General features: G+C 42.8%; 1 protein-coding gene across 6 annotated transcripts in view; it reads right to left on the bottom strand.

Moving 5' to 3' along the window:
- cita (citron rho-interacting serine/threonine kinase a) overlaps nt 1-23799 on the bottom strand; it is a 51671-nt gene extending 27872 nt beyond the window's left edge. For all 6 annotated transcript variants that reach the window (XM_036950205.1, XM_036950207.1, XM_036950206.1 and 3 more), the window contains exons 1-17: nt 23667-23799; nt 23371-23483; nt 22974-23115; nt 21311-21486; nt 20926-21024; nt 18961-19103; nt 18586-18679; nt 18101-18307; nt 17598-17751; nt 15586-15775; nt 7809-7914; nt 6751-6894; nt 6288-6407; nt 1514-1684; nt 1377-1430; nt 1083-1136; nt 286-426 (exon numbers count right to left, since the gene is read on the bottom strand). In XM_036950205.1, the coding sequence (XP_036806100.1) occupies nt 286-426; nt 1083-1136; nt 1377-1430; nt 1514-1684; nt 6288-6407; nt 6751-6894; nt 7809-7914; nt 15586-15775; nt 17598-17751; nt 18101-18307; nt 18586-18679; nt 18961-19103; nt 20926-21024; nt 21311-21486; nt 22974-23115; nt 23371-23463 (2088 nt within the window). In that variant the 5' untranslated portion in view covers nt 23464-23483; nt 23667-23799. The remainder of the gene's footprint in view (nt 1-285; nt 427-1082; nt 1137-1376; nt 1431-1513; nt 1685-6287; nt 6408-6750; nt 6895-7808; nt 7915-15585; nt 15776-17597; nt 17752-18100; nt 18308-18585; nt 18680-18960; nt 19104-20925; nt 21025-21310; nt 21487-22973; nt 23116-23370; nt 23484-23666) is intronic.
- Between the last annotated feature and the right edge of the window lie 984 nt (nt 23800-24783).

Here is a 24783-nt window from a genome sequence, read left to right as displayed (position 1 = left end):
ACATGACTGTCAACAACACTGAAATCAGTGGAGGCTGCTGAGGGAGGACGATTCATAATAACGCCTGGAACGCAGTGAATGGAATGGCATCAAGCGCATAGAAACCATGTGTTTGATACCATTCCACTAATCCCGTTCCAGCCATAAACACGAACCCGTCCTCCCCAATTAAGGTGCCACCAACCTCCTGTGACTGAAACGCAGTACATGGATGTAACACAATAAATCATTACAATTCAAAACAAATACATTTTTTACATAAACACAACACATGAGCAACCGTACCTCGGTCTCTCTGAGACGTCGTCGGAGGGAGTCGCTGGGGTCGGCCTTGCCGCGCAGCCGCTCAAGCTCCTGCTCCAGACGTTCTTTAGCCTGCCGGATGTTCTGCAGCAGCTCTGTGGCTTCTGTACTGGCTTTCACCGCCTGGGGGTCAAGAGTCAAATTAGACATTGTGTGGAGACAACAAAGCCCATTAGGATTCATGCCTTTTTATTCCAAAGAACACAGGCAGCAAGGGCATGACACAATATAAATAAATGGCACTGCCATTTAGCCAAGAAACGTTTGTACCCACAACTTCAGTGAACTGTGAATGTCAATGACTGATTACATCAGAAGCTATTCATAGCTACAGTTGAAGTCGGAAGTTTACATACACCTGAGCCAATTACATTTTCACAAATCAGTCAGTTAGGATCACCACTTTATTTTAAGAATGTGAAATGTCAGAATAACAGTAGAGAGAATGATTTATTTCAGCTTTTATTTCTTTCATCACATTCCCAGTGGGACACAAGTTTACAAAGTAGATGTCCTAACCGACTTGCCAAAACTATAGTTTGTTAACAAGAAATGTGTGGAGTGGTTGAAAAACGAGTTTTAATGACTCCAACCTAAGTGTATGTAAACTTCCGACTTCAACTGTATGTGCCTATTGGACCACAGTGGTGACAGCTGATGACTAACCATTCATTTGGGCTCACGAAGCTATTCTACGGTGACATCCAGGACCCCTGTGTGTGTGTGTGTGTGTGTGTGTGTGTGTGTGTGTGTGTGTGTGTGTACTTTAGAAAATATACCTTGGAGAGTTTGTCTTGGAGTTCCAGGATTTTCACTTGCTGTTCCGCATTGGTCTGAAAAACAGTACGAAAGATTAGCTGACTGTAATGTCAATGTGTGAAATGTATCTATTAATAATGGGACCTAATCTCTGCAGAAGACCGAGGCCAAAACGCATCAGTGCAAGGCAATACATCAATTATTGATGTTATCCATTTCATTCTCTATGGGACTATACAAAACGACGATTCGACACCCAAAGATTTTTGAAGAGTACTCCACAATACAGTTCACCCATGGACAGGACGGCATACCTTCTCCAGTTTGGAAAGGAGCTCCTCCACCTCAGCTTTACCCTGCTCCTTCGCCTTGGGGACAGAAATCCGACATGTTAGCATTCCGACTGCACCTGCATTCACCTCCATGGAGGTCCTACTCAGTATTCACACACCTTCTGGATCCTCTGCTGGTAGTCCACAGCCTTCCTCTTGAGCTCCTCGCTGGTGTTCCGGGAGTCTCGGAGCTCTGACTCGTACAGGTCACTACGGCGCCTGGCGGCAGACAAGTCCTCCTCCAGCTGCCGGATGGTGACCTGCATCTCCTCCAGCTGGGCATGGTACTCCTACGGCCGGGCGCACAGAGAAAGACAAGGGTTCAGGGTGTGCGTGTCTGTCTCCTCTAGCTAGGCATTATACTCCTGGAGCACAGGGAAATGTATGCAGGCCAAGATGAACATATTCTGGGCCCCTGGGAATTAAAGTCTCATGAATTTGTGTGTGTGTGTGTGTGTGTGTGTATGTGACTGGCTCATCATTTCTGCGGAGTTGTCGTGGAGGATTTTAAAAGATTTTATAATTACTATAATGACATCCACTCTTCAGGACGGAAAACATCATCCTTATAATCATCACACCGTCAAAACAAAAATCCTCTTTAGTCTTTTCCCCTTCATGATTCACACATACCCGCTTCTAATAATATTGTTGATAATATCCGACAAGAGCTGGCTTGTTATACTAACAGCAGTAGAATGAGCCTCTCATTGAGACGGTGGGGTTAAAAGCCTCTTACCTGCCGCTCTATAGTATATGAGCATGTGGAGAGGATGAATCACAGACAAAGAGAGGCTTACTAAGCCTGCTGATCCCTACTATGGGTGTGGAACACTCTCTCACACTGCTGCCTGCCTCAGAGGGCATCAATCACTGGCTCCTAGACCAATCACTGGCTCCTAGACCACAGACAATCACCCAGAGATTCACACCAGACCAGAGAGTTAGAGACTGCAGAGGTACGCTAGGCTAGTTTCTACAAAGGATTTTGTGTGTGTGTGTGTGTGTGTGTGTGTGTGTGTGTGTGTGTGTGTGTGTGTGTGTGGGCCTCCTTGTATCTTTGTTTAAAGGGACACAGAGTAATAAATATAATACATGCCATTTAGCAGACACATTTATCCATAGCGACTTACAGTCATGCGTGCAACATTTTACATATGGGTGTCCCGGGAATCGGACCCACTACCCTGGCATTACAATTGCCATGCTCTACCAACTGAGCTATGAAGTAGTGATGGGGGGGGGAATACATAAATACCGTTGCATATCTGGATATTATTTTTTACGATATATCGTATCGTTTTGACAATGTCGCAATATTATTTTTGCTAGTTGGCTGTACCTTTACCAAAACTCGGAGTCAATTTGTTTTCAGAGACTTAATTTCCATGACTGATCAAAACGTGTTCTCTCATCCCTCTACAGCAGACATATGGTTAACAAAATGTTCAGAACATCGAATCCCAATAAAATAAAAGTATCGAATCCCAAAACATATAAAATCGTGAGAGTCGCAATACATACTGTATCGGCACCTAAGTATCATGATAATATTGCGAGGTCCATGGCAATTCCCAGCTCTACTACAAAGGACCGCATAATAAAGCCATACTCTCTATGACAAAGTGTGTGGGTATGAGCCTCATTTGTCGACCAGTATTTACGTGAAGGGTCACAGAATAAGGTAATGATACTGTACAATGATACTGTACAGTTCGTGATGAGTGCAATGATACTGTATTAAAGAGCACATATACTGTATTAAAGAGCACATCCAGCTCCCGAGTGGCGCAGCGGTCTAAGGCACTGCATTTTAGTGCTAGAGGAGTGACTATAGACCCTGGTTTGATCCCGGGCTATATCCCATCCGGCTGTGAACGGGAGTCCCATAGGGCAGCACACAATTGGCCCAGCGTCGTCCGGGTTAGGGGAGGGTTTGGCCGGTGTAGGCCGTCATTGTAAAGTAAGAATTTGCTCTTAAATTATTTGCCTTAGTGAAATGAAAGGTTAAATAAAAAAATATGCATTATGCATTGCAAGTATGATGACCCTATGACCTTATAATGTAGATATGAGAGAGTGGAAAAGTAACACTGGACTGGCTAGGCCCAGGCTACAAAATGAACTAAGGTGCTCAATGACCATTCAGTGCTTGCAGGATGTTACATTATTTTTTTCACCTTTATTATACCAGGTAGGCAAGTTGAGAACAAGTTCTCATTTACAACGGCGACCTGGCCAAGATAAAGCAAAGCAGTGCAACACAAACAACAACACAGTTACACATGGAATAAACAAACGTACAGTCAATAACAAAATAGAAAAAATCTATATACAGTGTGTGCAAATGAGGTGAGGTTAGGTCTCTACCGCAATAAATAGGCCGTAGTGACAAAGTAATTACAATATAGCAATTAAACACTGGAGTGATAGATGTGCAGAAGATGAATGTGCAAGTAGAGATACAGGGGTGCAAAGGAGACAAAAAATAAATAACAATATGGGGATGAGATAGTTGGATGGGCTATGTACAGGTGCAATGATCTGTATACTGCTCTGACAGCTGATGCTTAAAGTTAGTGAGGGAGATATGAGTCTCCAGCTTCAGTGATTTTTGCAATTTGTTCCAGTCATTGGCAGCAGAGAACTGGAGGGAAAGGCGGCCAAAGGAAGAATTGGCTTTGGGGGTGACCAGTGAAATATACCTGCTGGAGCGCGTGCTACGGGGGGGTGCTGCTATGGTGACCAGTGAGCTGAGATAAGGCGGGGCTTTACCAAGCACAGACTTATAGATGACCAGGGGCCAGTGGGTTTGGTGAGGAATGTGAAGCGAGGGCCAGCAAATTAGAGCATACAGGTCGCAGTGGTGGGTAGTATATGGGGCTTTGGTGACAAAACTGATGGCACTGTGATAGACTGCATCCAATTTGCTGAGTAGAGTGTTGGGAGGCTATTTTGTAAATGACATCGCCGAAGTCAAGGATCGGTAGGATGGTCAGTTTTACGAGGGTATGTTTGGCAGCATGAGTGAAGGATGCTTTGTTTGCGAAATAGGAAGCCGATTCTAGATTTAATTTTGGATTGGAGATGCTTAGTGTGAGTTTGTAGTTGTCCACATATTCTAAGTCAGAACCGTCCAGTGTAGTGATGCTGGACAGGCGGGCAGGTGCGGGCAGCGATCAGTTGAAGAGCATGCATTTAGTTTTACTTGCACTTAAGAGCAGTTGGAGGCCACGGAAGGAGAGTTGTACTGCATTGAAGCTCGTCTGGAGGTTTGTTAACACAGTGTCCAAAGAAGGGCCAGAAGTATACAGAATGGTGGCATCTGCGTAGAGGTGGATCAGAGAATCACCAGCAGCAAGAGCGACATCAATGATGTATACAGAGAAAAGAGTCAGCCCGAGAATTGAATCCTGTGGCACCCCCATAGAGACGGCCAGAGGTCTGGACAACAGCCCCTCCAAGTTGACACACTGAACTCTGTCTGAGAAGTAGGTGGTGAACCAGGCGAGGCAGTCATTTGAGAAGCCAAGGCTATTGAGTCTGCCGATAAGAATGTGGTGATTGACAAGAGTCGAAAGCCTTGGCCAGGTCAATGAATACGGCTGCACAGTATTGTCTTTTATCGATGGCGGTTATGATATTGTTTAGGACCTTGAGCGTGGCTGAGGTGCACCCATGACCAGCTCGGGAACCAGATTGTATAGCGGAGAAGGTAAGGTGGGATTCGAAATGGTCGGTGATCTGTTTGTTAACTTGGCTTTCGAAGACCTTGGAAAGGCAGGGTAGGGCATACATAGGTCTGTAACAGTTTGGGTCTAGAGTGTCTCCCCATTTGAAGAGGGGGATGACCGTGGCAGCTTTCCAATCTTTGGGGATCTCAGACGATACGAAAGAGAGGTTGAACAGGCTAGTAATAGGGGTTGCAACAATTGCGGCGGATAATTTTAGAAAGAGAGGGTCCAGATTGTCTAGCCCAGCTGATTTGCAGGGGTCCCGATTTTGCAGATCTTTCAGAACATCAGCCATCTGAATTTGGGTGAAGGAGAAATGGGGGAGGCTTGGGCAAGTTTCTATGGGGGGTGCAGGGCTGTTGACCGGGGTAGGGGTAGCCAGGCGGAAAGCATGGCCAGCCGTAGAAAAATGCTTATTCTCAATTATCGTGGATTTATCGGTGGTGACAGTGTTTCCTAGCCTCAGTGCAGTAGGCAGCTGGGAGGAGGTGCTCTTATTCTCCATGGACTTTACAGTGTCCCAGAACGTTTTGGAGTTTGTGCTACAGGAAGCAAATTTCTGTTTGAAAAAGCTAGCCTTTGCTTTCCTAACTGCCTGGGTATATTGGTTCCTAACTTCCCTGAAATGCAAGAGTCCTGATCATAGACATAGGAGTAAATTGTCTGTGTTCTAGATTTTGGGAAAGTCTCCAAAATGGCGTTTCCCTTACTAGAACCTCTAGAGGACATGTCTTGAGTTTGGGACACAACTTTAGTTGTGTGACGCATACAACTCAGAAAGGCAGAGGGTTAGTTAGTAGGTTTGGTGCTGTATGTATTAAAGATCAGTTTTGGCCCTTCACATCATGACCTGATCCAACTCATACTCTGCAGGGCTCTATGCTGACTTGTTTTTACAAGGAACAAGTGTGCAGCTACGTTGAAAGATGTAGGCGCACAATTAAAAATATTTGCGATATTAGACATAGCTTCTAAAATACAATTCCATTCCGCACAGCAAAGTATTTCGGCGCATTTGCAAGTAAAATGGTTGCACTGTAGAGCCCTGCTCTCGCATGCTTGATACGTACGGCCCTCTGGGTGAAAACTCAGTAAGCATGCGGTTCACTGGTAAGGAAGGGGTTGATGAAGTGAAGACAAAGTTGAAGTGTGACTCTACCTGCTCCTTGATCTCCTGCAGCTTGCTGCTTTGCTCTCTGATGTCATGCAGCAGCTGCAGAGCCTTGTCATCCTCCTGAGACACCTCCACACGGGCTGCCTCCAGGCTGCGCTTTAAGCTCTGTGGAAACACACGCACAAATAACACACGCACACACAGTAAATAAATCACAACGCATTCAAATATATCACCCTATAATGCGGTAGGTCTACTCTAATCAAATGGAGAAATGCATGACGACACCGCATTATCATCAGTCATGCATATACTAAACTATATGGGACACATTAACAAGGTTGTAATGAAGAAAAATAATGTAAGAGACACTCCACTGTCCAATATGCACTCAACTGTGTTGATATGCAACTAGATATTTGAACACAGAGTTAACACATTACTTTTCTAGCAAAATGGCTGTAACCGTAAGGATAGTTTGGATGGACACATAGCATTAGGTACTCACACTGCACTCAGTGATGTAGGTGGCCAGGTCCTGCTCCAGGATGGTCCTCTGGTTCTCAGAGGCTTTGAGCTCCACATCCTTTTGGTGCAGAACTGACTCCAGGTCAGTCATCTTGCGCTGAAACCTAGAGATCTCCTGCTCCATCTAGGAAGGAAGCCACAAGGGACACCGAAGCTAGCTATTATACCGTGACTCAAAGGTTTATTTTTCAGAGTTGTACAGTGGGTAGAACAAGTATTTGATACACTGCCGATTTTGCAGGTTTTCCTACTTACAAAGCATGTAGAGGTCTGTAATTTTTATCATAGGTACACTTCAACTGTGAGAGACGGAATCTAAAACAAAAATACAGAAAATCACATTGTATGATTTTTAAGTAATTAATTTGCATTTTATTGCATGCAATGTGATTTTCTGGATTTTTGTTTTAGATTCCGTCTCACAGTAGAAGTGTACCTATGATAAAAATTACAGACCTCTACATGCATTGGAGGTAGGAAAAGCTGCAAAATCGTCAGTGTATCAAATACTTGTTCTCCTCACTGTATATAGAAATGTATATTTCTCAGAGTTGTACACATTTTGTCAAATGAGACGAGATAGTCACTCAAAAGGAGTTCAACGTTTGCCCCATGTCACGGTAAATGCCACGAGAGATCTCCTGCCCCATCTGTTAATCAATACATAATTAATTAACAGTAATGAATTGGGTTAAAAATAAGATGTTTTACTATATTGGTTATTATAGCACTCAAATCAATATCCATCTAGAGAGTATGCCATGCATATGCTACGCTGACGTATGGACCTTAAAACTCCACGACAATCTCCTAATTCTCTCGGATTCCAATGAGATATTACAAGAAGATCATCATTTAAAAATCAGTGTGTAAAAACAACTCATCGGAGAAGGTGAATACTGTTGGAGTGTCAAGATTTGTTTACATTCAGGTTAAATAGTGCCTGGAGACTTTAGATATAGACCACCATTCAGAATCATTTACATGTGGACCATTTCCAGGAAAAAAAATAAAAATAAAAATTAAGCAGCACAGTACCTTGTGACATTTGTCTTGAGTTTCTTGAAGTTCTTTGCTTTTAATATGAAGCTTTTTCTCCATGGAGTTGGTTTTGGCAGGAGAGTTGAGGCCTGAAGCCACTGACCTGGGACAAGGCATATGGGAGAACACACTCATTGCACCATTCTGATAAAACATTCACATCTCATTTTGAATTGAATGCAAAGGGTTGTGCTCCACGAGTTTGACAAATATGTCAGATTCTAACTGGCATTCAATAGTTTCTTCAATCCAGACTATAGGCCATTGACTAGGCTATTACATGACTGCAATTCAAGCTCAATAATAACACATTTTTAATGCCATTTAATTCAAAGCAACTAGGCCCATTTCTCTTCTCAATATAATTTGGTACAATGACTGTCCATCTTGATTGACTACGTTGAGTCAAACTGAAAAGTTAAATTGGATTTGGCAGACAATGACTTTGAAGTCAATCCTCATGCTTAGAGGCTTAGTTTGTGGCAATAAGATGAGGGATGATTAACGTAGTAATCAAGATATTAATTAAGATATTAAAGAGAAGTTACAATAAATCAACCGCTTGAATTTGTAGGATGGAACAATTCCCAAGTGGCGTTATTATCATAACCCCCAAAACAATGAAGCCTATGTTTTTGTTGGCAAATGACTAAACACATGATGTTTAGGCCTACCTCTTCAAGCTATATTTTAAAATTGAAGGCTAATCTTGCTCCCAGTGTCTTACCTTCACCACTACAGATACAGTAGGCTATATCAGAGAAATGAAGTGCTACAGTGCCTTGCGAAAGTATTCGGCCCCCTTGAACTTTGCGACCTTTCGCCACATTTCAGGCTTCAAACATAAAGATATAAAACAGTATTTTTTTGTGAAGAATCAACAACAAGTGGGACACAATCATGAAGTGGAACGACATTTATTGGATATTTTAAACTTTTTTAACAAATCAAAAACTGAAAAATTGGCCGTGCAAAATTATTCAGCCCCTTTACTTTCAGTGCAGCAAACTCTCTCCAGAAGTTCAGTGAGGATCTCTGAATGATCCAATGATGACCTAAATGACTAATGATGATAAATACAATCCACCTGTGTGTAATCAAGTCTCCGTATAAATGCACCTGCACTGTGATAGTCTCAGAGGTCCGTTAAAAGCGCAGAGAACATCATGAAGAACAAGGAACACACCAGGCAGGTCCGAGATACTGTTGTGAAGAAGTTTAAAGCCGGATTTGGATACAAAAAGATTTCCCAAGCTTTAAACATCCCAAGGAGCACTGTGCAAGCGATAATATTGAAATGGAAGGAGTATCAGACCACTGCAAATCTACCAAGACCTGGCCGTCCCTCTAAACTTTCAGCTCATACAAGGAGAAGACTGATCAGAGATGCAGCCAAGAGGCCCATGATCACTCTGGATGAACTGCAGAGATCTACAGCTGAGGTGGGAGACTCTGTCCATAGGACAACAATCAGTCGTATATTGCACAAATCTGGCCTTTATGGAAGATTGGCAAGAAGAAAGCCATTTCTTAAAGATATCCATAAAAAGTGTCGTTTAAAGTTTGCCACAAGCCACCTGGGAGACACACCAAACATGTGGAAGAAGGTGCTCTGGTCAGATGAAACCAAAATTGAACTTTTTGGCAACAATGCAAAACGTTATGTTTGGCGTAAAAGCAACACAGCTGACACACCATCCCCACTGTCAAACATGGTGGTGGCAGCATCATGGTTTGGGCCTGCTTTTCTTCAGCAGGGACAGGGAAGATGGTTAAAATTGATGGGAAGATGGATGGAGCCAAATACAGGACCATTCTGGAAGAAAACCTGATGGAGTCTGCAAAAGACCTGAGACTGGGACGGAGATATGTCTTCCAACAAGACAATGATCCAAAACATAAAGCAAAATCTACAATGGAATGGTTCAAAAATAAACATATCCAGGTGTTAGAATGGCCAAGTCAAAGTCCAGACCTGAATCCAATCGAGAATCTGTGGAAAGAACTGAAAACTGCTGTTCACAAATGCTCTCCATCCAACCTCACTGAGCTCGAGCTGTTTTGCAAGGAGGAATGGGAAATAATGTCAGTCTCTCGATGTGCAAAACTGATAGAGACATACCCCAAGCGACTTACAGCTGTAATCGCAGCAAAAGGTGGCGCTACAAAGTATTAACTTAAGGGGGCTGAATAATTTTGCACGCCCAATTTTTCAGTTTTTGATTTGTTAAAAAAGTTTGAAATATCCAATAAATGTCGTTCCACTTCATGATTGTGTCCCACTTGTTGTTTATTCTTCACAAAAAATACAGTTTTATATCTTTATGTTTGAAGCCTGAAATGTGGCAAAAGGTCGCAAAGTTCAAGGGGGCCGAATACTTTCGCAAGGCACTGTACATGTCAGGTAACAAAATGCCACGACGGGCCTGATGGAAAGCACAAATTTGTGGGTAAACTTGCCAAATGTAGACAAGTTAAGAACTACACTACCGGTCAAAAGTTTTAGAACACCTACTCATTCAAGGGTTTTTCTTTATTTTTACTATATTGTAGAAATAGTGAAGACCTCAAAACTATGAACACATATGGAATCATGCAGTAACCAAAATATTTTATATTTGAGTTTCTTCAAATAGCCACCCTTTGCCTTGATGACCGCATTGCACACTCTTGGCATTCTCTCAGCCAGCTTCAACTGGAATGCTTTTTCAACAGTCTTCACTCCGCGGTCCGACTCATCCCAAACCATCTCAATTTGGAGGAGGTCGGGGGATTGTGGAGGCCAGGTCATCTGATGCAGCACACCATCACTCTCCTTGGTAAAAAAAATAGCCCGTACACAGCCTGGAGTTGTGTTGGGTCATTGTCCTGTTGAAAAACAAATGATAGTCCCACTAAGCCGAAACCAGATGGGATGGCGTATCGCTGCAGAATGCTGTGGTAGCCAAACTGGTTAAGTGCGCCTTGAATTCTAAATAAATCATAGACAGTGTTACTAGAAAAGCACCCCCACACCATAACCCTTCCTCCATGCTTTATGGTGGGAAAAACACATAAGGAGATCATCCGTTCACCCACACCGCGCCTCACAAATGACACGGTGGTTGGAACCAAAAAACTCACATTTGGACTCGAGACCAAAGGACAAATTTCCACCGGTCTAATGTCCAATGCTCGTGTTTCTTGGCCCAAGCAAGTCTCCTCTTCTTAATGGTGTCCTTTAGTAGTGGTTTCTTTGCAGCAATTCGAACAAGGCCTGATTCACACAGTCTCCTCTGAACAGATGAGGTTACGATGTGTATGTTACTTGAACTCTGTGAAGCATTTATTTGGGCTGCAATTTCTGAGGCTGGTAACTCTAACAAATTTATCCTCTGCAGCAGAGGTAACTCTGGGTCTTCCATTCCTGTGGCAGTCCTCATAAGAGCCAATTTAATCATAGTACTTGATGGTTTTTGCAACTGCACTTGAATAAACTTTCAAAGTTCTTGAAAATGTCCGTATTGACTGACCTTCATGTCTTAAAGTAATGATGGACTGTCGTTTATCTTTGCTTATTTGAGCTGTTCTTGCCATAATCTGGACTTAGTCTTTTACCAAATAGGGCCATCTTCTGTATACCCTCCTACCTTATCACAACACAACTGATTGGCTCAAACGGATGAAGAAGGAAAGAAATTCCACAAATGAACTTCTAAGAAGGCACATCTGTTAATTGAAATGCATTCCTGGTGACTACCTCATGAAGCTGGTCGAGAGAATGCCAAGAGTGTGCTAAGCTGTCATCAAGGCAAAAGGTGACTATTTGAAGAAACTCAAATATAAAATATATTTTGATTTGTTTAACACTTTTCACCTCATGATTCCATATGTGTGATTTCATAGTGTTGACGTTTTAACTATTATTATACGATGTAGAAAATAATACAAATAAAGAAAAATCCTTAAATGAGAGGTGTTCTAAAAACTTTGACTGGTACTGTGTGACCTTTTCCACAATTTGCTGTGTTCCAGCCTGAATTAAACATTACTTGAGACTTTGTGTCACTGGCCTACACACAATACCCCATAATGTCAAAGTGGAATTGTTTTTTTTCTTTATTGTAATTTAACAAATAATGAGGAAAAGCTAAAATGTCTTCGGTCAAAAAGTATTCAACCCCTTTGTTATGGCAAGCCTAAATAAATTCAATTCAAATGCATTTCAAACAGAGATTACACCACAAAGACAAAGGAGGTTTTCCAATGCCTCAAAGAAGGGCACCTATTGGTGAAGTTATTAAATACACTTTGGATGGTGTATCAAATCACCCAGTCACTACAAATACAGGCGTCCTTAACTTAGTTGCCGGAGAGGAAGGACATCGCTCATGCATTTTTACCATGAGGCCAATGGTGACTTTAAAACAGTTAATGGCTGTGATACAAGAAAACTGAGGATGGATCAACAACATTGTAGTTACTCAACAATACTAACCTAAACCTAAGTGAAACGAAGGAAGCCTGTACAGAATAAAAATGTTAATCCCACTTTGTAAGAACAAAATGTGGAAAAGGTTGTGTGAATACTTTCTGAAAGCACTATGTTGTGTGGTCCATGCAGTTTATGAGGCTACACTTTTCACAGAGTGGTGAAAGTGCAAGGTGATGAACTTGATTCTCCTTTCCAATAAAAATCTAGGGTCTTATTCTGATGACAGATCCTTGGCTGCAGTTTGTCAAACCTTTTTGTTCATAAAAATATCATCATGTAGGCTATAGGCTACCTGCACTGTATCTGCAAGCTGTTGGCTAGAGCACACGTGCCAAGACCAAGTAGAAGGAATTGTCCGTATCGTCCCGAGATAGAAGTGTGTACAGGCACAGATATGGGTACCAAAAAAAGGTCCCAAAGAACACAGTGGCCTACATCATTCTTAAATGGAAGAAGTTTGGCGCCACCAGAACTGTTCCTAGAGCTGGCCGCCCGGCAAAACTGAGCAATGGGGGGGGAAAGAGCCTTGGTCAGGGAGTTGACCCGATGGTCACTCTGACAGGGCTCCAGAGTTCCTGTCGAGATGGGAGAACCTTCCAGAAGGACAACCATCTCTGCAGCACTCCACCAATCAGACCTTTATTGTAGACCGGCCAGACTAAAGCCATTCCTCAGTAAAAGGCACATGACAGACCGCTTGGAGGACTCTCAGACCATAAGAAACAAGATTCTCTGTTCTGATGAAACCAAGATTGAACTCTTTGGCTTGAATGCCAAGCGTCACGTCTGGAGGAAACCTGGCACCATCCCTACGGTGAAGCATGATGGTGACAGTATTGTGCTGTGGGGATGTTCTTCAACGGAAGGAACGGGGAGACTAGTCCGGAGCGAGGGAAAGATGAACAAAGCAAAGTACAGAGAGATCCTTGATGAAAACCTGCTCCAGAGCACTCAGGACCACAGACTGGGGCGAAGGTTCACCTTCCAACAGGACAACAACCCTAAGCATACAGCCAGGACAACGCAGGAGTGGCTTTGGGACAAGTCTTTGAATGTCCCTAAGTGGCCCAGCCAGAGCCCAGACTTGAACCCGTCTCTGGAGAGACCTGAAAATAGCTGTGCAGCTACCCTGCCCATCCAACCTGACAGAGCTTGAGAGGATCTGCAGAGAAGAATGGGAGAAACTCCCCAATAATAGATGTCAAGCTTGTAGCATCATACCCAAGAACTCTCAAGGATGTAATCACTGCCAAAAGGTGCTTCAACAAAGTACTGAGTAAAAAGTCTGAATACTTATGTAAATGTCATATTTCATTTTTTTTTTTTGTTATAACTTTTTTACAAATTAAATTATTTGCAAACATTTCTAAAATATGTTTTTTGCTTTGTCATTATGGGGTATTGTGTGTAGATTGATGAGGGGGAAAACTATGTAATCCATTTTAAAATAAGGCTATAACGTAATTGTTTTGTGAAAAGTCAAGGGGTTTGAACACTTTCTGCGTGACAAAACCATCTGAATTGAAAATCCGATGGAAACCCATTGAACTTGTAGTCGGTACATAGGAATTTTGCCGCAAAAGTTATTTTCATGTCCACTACGTCATGCACAGCCTTTTATCCGCAACAAGTCAATGTCTAGCAATCACAGAATCTTGTTTACATAACGACATATGGTCCGACAAACAAACCATGAGAAAAATTGCAATGTAAACACAACAGCACATTTCCTAGAGCGCTCAGGACCACCATTACATGAGTACAGATTGAAATGGGCTGATACATTGAAATGCCAAAAACACAGGTACATGACATAACACGCATCCATAAAAATCAGCACCAGTTTTCCTTGAATGCGTACTGAGCAACATACTTCCCTCATCATCACAATGCCCCTGGGAGAGACGGTGCCTGGCGAACAGCAAAACACACAGGATGGGCATCACTGCCTCCATCACACTGTGCAGAGATCATAGATCAACAGCCAGCGCTGGCTGCATTTTCATAGATAGCCAGGATGGATGGCTGGGCAGGCTCTGTGTGGTTACATGTTAGCACTTGTCAGCTACAGGAGCTCCCATCTGCTTCCACTATGCTAAACAAATGACCATTTGCCTGGATTGCTCTGCATTTTTCCCTAATTGGGCTTAATGAGCAGTTTAATATACAACAAGCCCTCATATGTTAACACAATCAGCTTCTGTGTCTTGTTTGCGCTGCTTGTTTGGTACCATTAAAAGCAGTGCAAAAAATGAAACCAAAAACAGATCACCGTGTCTTAGGGAGATGCAGCATCGTGGGAAAGAAAATAAAATATATGAATGTAAAATAGGGAGGAGAGAGAGAACGAGAGCGCGAGAAAGAGAGAAAAAGAGAGACATACAGAGATGGGTCAAAAAAACATCCTCGTTTCCATAGAAATACATTCGCTCCACCAATCTGCATCCCTCCTTTCTCTGACTAATCTAATCTGCCCTTTGTTTCATATTTTTTGTGCTCCTTTTCTTCTTTCTGTTCCTTTTCTGCATCATCACCCACAGATTCTGCAATTAACCTGCCACAGGGAACAGTCAGTGCTAGAAATCAACCAGGGGCAACATTATTAGGGAATCAGCAAGCCACTGACTAGTTGAGTCAATTACCAACCAAACCACACCGCTGTTAATTTGGCAAAGCCATTATACACTGCGCGGCAATAACAAAGGCAGAGCACCATAACATGCACACAACTGAGGAGGGGAGAGAGGGGAGGGTCTCCTCCACCTCACAGCAGCGCACGCCATCGACACACTCACCGGAATACCAACCAGCTCTGATAGTCCAATAACATCAGCAAGCTACGTTCTCCTACCATTCAGCTCTGGTGTGTCTGATCTCCACAGCAGTCAGAGGTAGACGACAAACCTCTCGTCTCATTCTTTATCCCAACCTTTCTCAATCAGAGAGCTCTGTTTTCAAATGGTGAAAACAGTCAGAATCCGGTCTGTGTTTATGACTGGATGAACGCATGAAAGAGGGGCTTGTCTCCAACGAGAAAGGAGAGAGAGGAGTTCCCCTCATTCTGTCTGACACAGCACATAGCCACCAAGCCCATAATAGAGCCACCAGCCAAGCACTGCCACTGCAGGAAAAAAACTGCCTATAGACTCAGGCAGCATATAGAAAGACATGGTTGGATGATACCTGGAGAGCGTTGCCGTGGCGTTACTCAAGGCAGATCAGACCTGCCACCACCTGTGAATGGCGCCTATCAAGCAGAGGGGTTCGGCTGACAGACGCAGGTCAAGGTACAGTACTTACTCAGACTTGGCCAGCGCTGTCAACGCCCTGCTGAAGAACCAGCCTAGAAAGGGCAGGTCCTGGCCCTGGAAGCCCGGCCGCAGGGGGTCTCGCTGGGCATCCGCTCGCCGGGGCCGAGGCTTCTCCGGGGGCTCCTCAAAATTGGAGGTATCATCTTCGGCGCGGAGTGTCGGCACGAAGGGAGGGAGGGCTGCGGGAGGAGGGAGAAAAGAACGAACGAGGGAGAGAGAGTGAATGAGCGAGAGAGATACGCCGGGAAAGAGTCAACAGATACAAAAAACGGGGGAAGTGAGGAGAAGAAACATGCGATGTGGCTGTAGCGCAGCAATTCGCGCACTCTCACACACACACACTCCTTCTCTCACACACACACTCATAAATTGCTCTCCCCCCCCTCCCATACATACGTTGTAGCGTCTCCCTCTCTCTCACTGCAGCAGCTCGGTCTAATCAGCTGGAGCCATAGCCGCCAAAGCACAGCCCTATAGTCTAGCGCTCTATCTGCACTCACTCAACCATTAACAAGCCCAGCCTCATACATTTGCACAACACACACACGCATTTAAGACGCACACCAATCACACCATCTTATGGTAGTCTTTAAGAGCATTTTAAAGCAGAGGCAGTATTTGGATTCCCAAAGGTTCCTTTGATCAGCATATTTGACAAATAGCCCATTAAGCTAGGTGGGTGAATAGCCACCCAGGTCAATTTTTTTTTTAAATAATTTTTTAATTCTTATTTACAATGACGACCTACACCGGCCAAACCCGAATGACGCTGGGCCAATTGTGCGCAGCCCTGTGGGACTCCCAATCACGGGCCGGTTGTGATACAGACTGGGTTTCGAACCAGGGTGTCTGTAGTGACGCCTCTAGCACTGAGATGCAGTGCCTTAGACCGCTGCGCCAAAACATCCTGATGCTGTGTTTTAATGTCAATGAAACAAAGGAGCTCTATGATCAAGTACTTGGACACGGGACTCCATTTCTTACTGAATTCAGCAACAATTTTCTTTCAATCAGGGTCCACAAATAACAGCTCTTCCATGAAAGGAAAAATATTCCAGTAAATCCTCTTCCAGAAATAGAATAGTCCACAGTAATTCTAATTCCAGACGTTCATCTATTTACCCTGACAACAATATGATATTGTGAGCATCAATGAGGCAATTTCACATATCTGGTCAATCAAAGGCTCTGGCATTCTTCTCATGACATTCTCACCACGTGTCAATGCTGAGTGATTCTGAGCTGTAACACACAAGCGTTTATCTCATTAATATATTCCCTCATCCTAGTGTCAGGCTTTATGTCCAGCCTTTTCCCTGCTCTCCTGGGGATCACACACACACAGACACACACAGTAGTAGTGGCATCAGTAGTTGTGAGATAATGAGATTCGCTACGGTCTGGCAGGAGGCCAGCTTAGTCCAGAGGGGGGATGTTGAGGAGAGATCAGCAGCTCTGTGTGTGTGTGTGTGTGTACACATTACGCTGTACGTAGTATACTGTGTACAATTTTTGTTTCCTTTAGTAGTATAGTGAAGCATGGAAAGCGCTTGAGTGCTGTATTTCAAGTGTGTGCATTCCATCGATCAATAAGAAAGAGCTCTACAAACCATTTACTGAAGTAAGCAAAATATACTGTATATCCAAAAACTGTCTTAGTGAATCAACAACCAAGCTAAGTGGAAAACCATGCCAGCTTTAAGTTTGAGTGAACTATCCCTTTAAACCGAATCAAACCCTAATTTTTCTTCAAATGGTTCTTCTCTACCTTGCAACACTTAACAGATGTAAGACACACATTCATAAACAAGGCTGAGGTGAGAGGACCATGATCAGCTTATAACCAGGGTCGTACTCATCAGGGCACTCAACGGATAAGTTTGAAAACGTTTCGCAAACGGAAAATGAAAATAAGTGTTTCTTATTGGACAAGTTCACTTGTTTTCCATTTGGTGGCTAATGAATACGACCCTGGTCAGTTAGGAGGGGGCCAGGGCTCACCTTGTCTCAGCTTGTTCCAGTCCACAGTGGAGAAGAAGGGGTGACAACGGAGCTCCTCAAAGCCTAGCCGCTCCTGCGCTCCACAGAGTAGACTCTGAACCAGGTCTACAAAGTGCTTACTTGCCTTTGGATCCTGGGGGAACCTCAAAAAACGCTGGGAGGAAAACGATAGGGACAGAATGCAGAGTCACAATGGTCTTAAACATAGAATTCAGATAACTCTGTGGCAGCTAAGGTTGTCAAGAATCACTAAATGTTTTGTTATGACTACTGTAGTTGGTGTAAAATTGCTACGCCTATTTTCCCTGTAGACTGCCTGAAGAGATAGCGGACAGCCTCATACATCATTTGTCAGGTAACCCCCCCCCCCAGCAGATTCAAAATAAAAATGACCTACTTTTCCAGGATACCAGTTCTTTATCATTCCATACCTTTTTACAGACTTCCAGACCAGTGCAAGAAGTATCAGACAGTACGTATTAGATATAATAATGGGACCCTACCTGGAAGTTCATGATATTGTGGGCAGTCTTGGTGGCGGTGCCATCGGTGAACGGAGACTTCATGTAGATCATCTCGTAGGCGATGATCCCTAGTGACCACCAGTCACACTCCAGGCCGTAGCTACACTGGGACCCCCCGTTCATAGCCCCCAACACCTCAGGGGACAGGTAGTCCTGCGTCCCGACAGATGCCCTGGGGGTAAACACCTGCAAAACAGCCATCTCAGTTACTCTGACCTCATGAATAATCTCTAAATGAATGTTATTATGTGGAAGTTGTAACTGCTATTGCATTATGTTATAACCCAATGTTTGAGTAGTAATCCATCCCTTGCACAGGTTTCACATGTTGTTTCAATGGAGCCAGCAACTTGGTAGTTCCATGAGCTTTTTGTTTTGTTTTTGCGGCACAACCTTCTCACACATTCAATAGGAAAAATAAGAAATCCTCTTCAGTATATTCATTCTGATGTGTGAGCTTTTACCTTTTTATTAGCAGTGAGCTTGGCAGCTGAACCAAAGTCTGCCAGCTTGATGTGCCCAGTGCGGTCAATGAGCACATTCTCTGGTTTGACATCTCTGCAACAGCAAAGATGCGAGGAGGATGTGAGAGAATGCAGGAGAAAGCGAATGGGAACAGAAGGACAAGGAGGAGCGAGACCAGACAAAACAATTTGACCTAAACGCAGGTGAGAGATCTTACAAAGAGCGAGAAGGATCTCTCTCTTATACCTGTGGTGTATTAACCGTATATGAACATTGACACTAGTAGTCACGTTGTTATTCTGGGGATTCACATTAGCGGTACAGAGGTGTGCAGCCCATTTGAGTGTATTAAAAGTGTGGAATTTGGAAGTCACCTGTGGACAAAACCCATCTGATGCACAGCGTGGATGGCCTCCACTAGTTCGGCCAGGTAAAACTGGGCCATGGCCTCGTCAAATTGCTCCTCATATCTGTTCATCAGGGCCATCAGATCCCCACCCGGGAGGTAATCCATCGCCTATCAACACACACACACGGAAATTAAACACAAACACGGCCATGTGCATAGTAACGTGACAATCATGTTTTCAGACAAACAGGAAACTGTCTTGCAACAGCCTGGCCAAACAGCTTCATTCATTTTGTGTTTATTTGAAACCCTGCGAAAAAAGACAAGTATCACCATGCCACATTGCAGACAACACAGTTTCTATGGTCATTGGTCCCATATTAAACCACCAAGAGCTCCAAAATGTGTCTGGAAATCAAATTGAAATACTTGTCACAAGCTTTGTAGACAACAGCTGTAGACTAAAAGTGAAATGCTTACTTACAGGTCCATTTCCAACAATACAGAGTTAAAGATAAGATAACATTTTTATAAAAAATATAAATAGTGAGGAATAAATAGACTTTGAATAACAACTATAAATAATAAGTAAAAATAACATGGCTATATATAGGGAGTAGAAAATAACAAAGCAACCGTTTCTAATTAATTCTACCAGTGCTGCCGTTGTTCCATGCATTCTAAATATAAACAGGAAGCAATAAAGGCAGCAGCTATCAGTAGGGGTGTTAAAAGTTCAGCAACGAGGAGCATACCGCAGCGCATGAATGGTCGGGGAGTCTGAATGAACAGCAGCATTCTAAAGAGGTTACCTAGCAACAGGGTACTGAGAGACACTTTGGAGCAGTCTAACACTTGGGTAGAGATGGATTCTTTGTATTTTCTCTGGGCTCAGTATGGAAGTGTGGGCAGAGATCAGAGCTGGGAGCGGGGGCTGACTGAGCTGAAGCAGACATGGAAAATAACTCATTTCTAATTTAAGCCACTCAGTTCGCTTTCCGAGCAGCAATGCATTGCTCACTTGGCATTTGTTTTGGATATTCTAATCCCACTAAATTCACAGGAAGAAGTGGACAGAGCGTTCCAGCAAACGGAGTACAGTGAGGGAAACACACAATTGTACTGATTAGGTAAAGTGGGAAAAAACATCTAAAATGCCAACTTTTTGGCTGAAGGGACACATTTGGGATTTCGAAATTGAATTACAAGCCACAAAATTGTAATAGCGGCTCAAAGAAGGCTGCAAAGGAACGAAAATTAAACCAATGAACGGTTTGAACAATTTGATTATTTATTTTTATTTAGCTACGCAAGTCAGTTAAGAACAAATTCTTATTTATTATCGGCCTACTAAGGTCTATAGATGCTATTTATGCATGCATTCGGTTTATATTATTGTTGTTGTTATGAAAAGGAAGACATCGGAGCATCCATACCCTGCAAACACTATGCATCGATAACATGTTTTGAAAATCTATAGTACTGTTTATCAGCCCAATACAAAATATGGTACATGACGCCATCTATTGGACATCTGATGGATAGCAATGGAGAGGTATGAGACTATGTAAGAAAATTGAAAAGCAACCCGGGTTCCATTTGGATTGACAGAGCGCAATGCCATGATGAATTCATTTAACTACGGATGTAAATATAGGGTCCCAGGCCATATTGAAGTACATGTTCGGCCCTAGGGCCATAGATTGCCCACCGCTGTACTGACCCATAACCAATCTGGAATCTGATTTGTTCCCAGCCAAATTGCCTTGTTTTTAACGAGACTTTTCTGTGAAAGCAAGGTCGACGGAATGTTTTCGAGCGAGACAGACGAGTGGCCATGGCCATCATTTTCAGCGTTGTCTTAGGGGCATTCTCGCTAGTAATATCTATAGATTTTGACAAATTGTGTCGAATATTGATATTGCATTGTGGTGTCAATCACACAACAAATAATTCATAGGCCATAACCTATGTATTTCAATACTGTTACCAGGTAGACATTGTCTTGGTCCTGGAAGGCATACAGGAGCCGTGGGATCCAGGGGCTGCAGCTCAGTGCCAGTATCTTCCTCTCCTCCTCATAGAACACCTGAGGGAGGAACAGAACATGAGTTACAGAGGAAGGGAATGCTACGCCTATCAACTACATTTCAGGAAACCACAAACAACGGATATTTTCCAAACATGGTACAGTTTTCACAGATTGACTCCTCAGTCAAAGGTGAATACTTACTTCCATTTAAGTTGACTTTCAAAGTCTCTCTTCGACATTGACGCATGACTAAGTGAAAATTCTATGATTTACATGGAAGTGAGGACCCGCCCCCACAACGAATAACTATTTTTGGAGCAGAATGAAAAATTGTGTAGCTTACATTTTCTTTGGAGCGCAGGCCTGCCTTCTCCATGACCTTCAAGGCACACACATCTCCTGTGGATCTCTCTCGGACCACCTGTACTTCAGCAAAGCGGCCGCGTCCAACCACCCCGCGCTTCTCAAAGTCCCGCAACCCAGGCTGCAACTCATGTAACTCTGACACCACCTCAGAGTCTGAGAGTCACACAAACATACACAGTTAAACATTAGTAATTGAGTATTCGAACAGACGTCAAAGCTCAATCTTTAACCAGAGATAATTTTTTTCAACAAATACTGTCAAACTATTTTGTGCAATGCGCTTTGTGGTTGCCCAAACAGGCAAGTGTAATTTCACCTAGAAGACAACATAAACTTGCTTTGACTCTAGTGTTCCATTTGTACATGTACATTTGCAGGGGCACAACAAAAAAGAAACCAAGCCAAGCATCGCAAGTTCTTTTCCCTAAATTCCCTTTCCTCTCAGTGTCTCATTCACTCAACTGCGTTCTGACCGCTCCTTACACACACATGTGCTGAGTGAGCATACAAGCTCCCATTAGGCCTCCAGAAATCAATGCCTATAAAAACATTATCTAACTAATGGGATACACAAGCTACATTCCTTGCCAAATGATGACAGTTCACAAATTCAAAATGGACTTGTTGAATGAAGTAGGAAAATGTGTGTTCCAACCACAAGCTGCAGTTTTGGACTAATTGCTTCCTATCTATTATCCGCGTAGGCTCCTTTGCGAACTGCTAGTGCCATTAAGAATTGGTTAGCTTAGCTTATAACCACCCTAAACATAGACAAGTTCGAAACTGAAAATACGCAAAAACATTTGTTTGATTAAAACAAAAACTACATTTTCATGACAATCATTAAGCATAGGCCAACTCACCAAACTGATGTCATGGCCATAATTCACCACCATGCAGAGTTCAATGTGGAATTGTTAATCCAATTTAGAAAATTCCAAAGAACAGGCAGGACAAACTAAATTGAATGCCTGTATTTCGAAAAAACAGATCTTGGTTTGTAACCCTGAAAAAAAGTATTTCAACTTGCCAAATTGAGCCCTGTTTCAAATGATCACTCTTTGAGAATAACTGTTCCAGACGTGAGATGCGCATCCCTTCGCACGGTCTAACTGTTCTGTCTAAATTGTTTCACTTGGGAAAAATACGAGGTTCTATTTTATTCTGTTATATTACACAATATTTTTCTTCTTCTATAAAATTGACTGTGATAAGGGCTAAAGGAAATAAGAGTCTATTGTCTGCTAAATTAACAAAGCAAGGCTATGCTATTACACAGCAATAGGCTGCACAAGCAAGCGCCACTGCTGAGGTTCTGAAGATTATGTTCCACAATATGATATAACCAGTTGATATTACGGTTTCAATAAATGAATATTAAAATGGCACTTGCTTTTTTCTTGACTGAATATATAAATGGGCCATGTTATCTGTAATGGTTATGAAAAATTAGGAATTGTTGCACACTGTTGGCATAGGCCTATAGACAAATGCACACATATTTGTTTTACATGCAAGTACTCCAACAGTCAAAACATGTAAAATACCCATCCCTATTAAACATAGGAGTATAATAAGATGATATCCTTTACTACTAAAACACTTCAGTAGTAAATGATAGATGCAAATCAAATGCTTACACTTGTTGACAAAGTTGGCCACATATTCTATCTTCATCAGGTCTGGGGAAGAGCACTCCTGGTAGAGAAGGAGCAGAGCGTCCAACAGCTCCTCCCTCGTCACATTCACCCCACCCTGTAGGCCATGGTTGGATGTCTTTCCCTGGAGTGTTAAAGCAACAGGGGCATACATTAATCATTCTTATCAATTAAACGAGGCTTGCCAACGACCATCTCAGACCTTGCTGAACCTTTATCTGCATTGAACTGTTGAGCTAATTAGCTATATTAGTCGCTAGCAAGTTTATAACCAAATTATTAGGAGTATGTATTTCTACTGTTGTTTTGATTATTCTCTCTTACTAGCCCATATATAAAGGCAGTACATCAAGTAGCTACACCAGACAGTAATATTCACCTGCAGTAGGTGGTTGAGGCGGGAGCAGCGACTGGTCATTGGATCGAGAGACGCCAGATCTTTCACACTCCCTTGATATTTGAATTTAAACATACCGACGCCTCGACTCTTTCCTAATCCAACAGAGATTGACACAGCAGGATCAGTTTTAGAATCACAAAACCAGCTGGTACGTTAGCTATGAGCAGCAATAACAGCTAGTCAACTAGCTATCTTGCCCTGGATAATTCAACACATTCATTGCAAGCAAACTAACAGAGATAGAATACGAATGAACTTTCCAACCTAGTACGTACATATAATAAAAACGTAATGTAGCCTATCTAAAATTTAGCCAACGGACAATATACTTAAAAAAAAAAAGAAAACATTAGGATCCTCCTGCTGTCTGCGGACCTGCGGTTGATTTTACTTCCGGTCCACTTTCGAATTTTGCGCGTTCTCTGTTCGCCTCATTACGTCATCACATCACGTTCTCACAGTGCTCGTTCATTGGATCAAGGGCGTCTAGTCCCGCCCTCCTTACTTGGCTGACGCGCGACACACTTGACTACACAGTGGCTGGTGTTCGAAAGACTAGTATTCTCCTCTCTCTCTCTGTAAAGAAAATCATGCCGTCTGGTTTCCTTTAACTGGAATTTGATGTATAGCATTTACTTTTAATTAAGTATGAAAATGTAGTATTTTTCCCACAGTAGCCTACTTAAGTACATTTTTGGGGGACAATATTTTCCTCCTTCAGACTAGATGGACATCATATTTTACAATTTGTGTCTCCCCTTTTTGTAGGCTGGATTAGATGGGTGCATTCAAGACAAGGTGTTGTCATTCATTTTTTGTCTTAATTTAAAAAAAATTGCCCCCACACCAGATACAAACATAACACACACATACGAACAACAATTGAACTTACAGACGCACAGAAACAACTATTACATCTCATCTGCCCAGACCCACATGCTCACACCCTCATCCCCAGTGCCTGCATTATTGTTTGCCACATGGCCTTACATTTTTACCAATTTAATAAATAATTCAACATTTTCATTGTGTTATTGATGACGGATTGATGAGAAGAGAATCATCCAGCATTGGGTTTCTGTAAAAAGAGGGTGACCCAATTACCACCTCATCGTTGAGTGGATTGTGCGGTAAACCTCCAGGTAAACGCCGCACTTCCCAGGAGTCATGTGTATCCCCTGTCACAGGAGGAGACGGTGGCTATGGAGACATATGTCACCGAATCTCTGGGACAGGGGTACATTCGGCCCTCCACGTCATCCGTCTCCTCAAGTTATTTTTAATAAATAATTGGCACGGACGCAGACCTTATGAGTACCTAGTCATGCCATATGGGTTGAAAAATGCTCCAGCGGTCTTCCAATCTTTTGTAGACAATATTCTCCGGGACCT

Source organism: Oncorhynchus mykiss, chromosome 17, assembly GCF_013265735.2.
Source record: "Oncorhynchus mykiss isolate Arlee chromosome 17, USDA_OmykA_1.1, whole genome shotgun sequence".
NCBI classification, from domain to species: Eukaryota; Metazoa; Chordata; class Actinopteri; order Salmoniformes; family Salmonidae; genus Oncorhynchus; species Oncorhynchus mykiss.
This window is presented reverse-complemented; position numbering and strand designations above follow the sequence as displayed.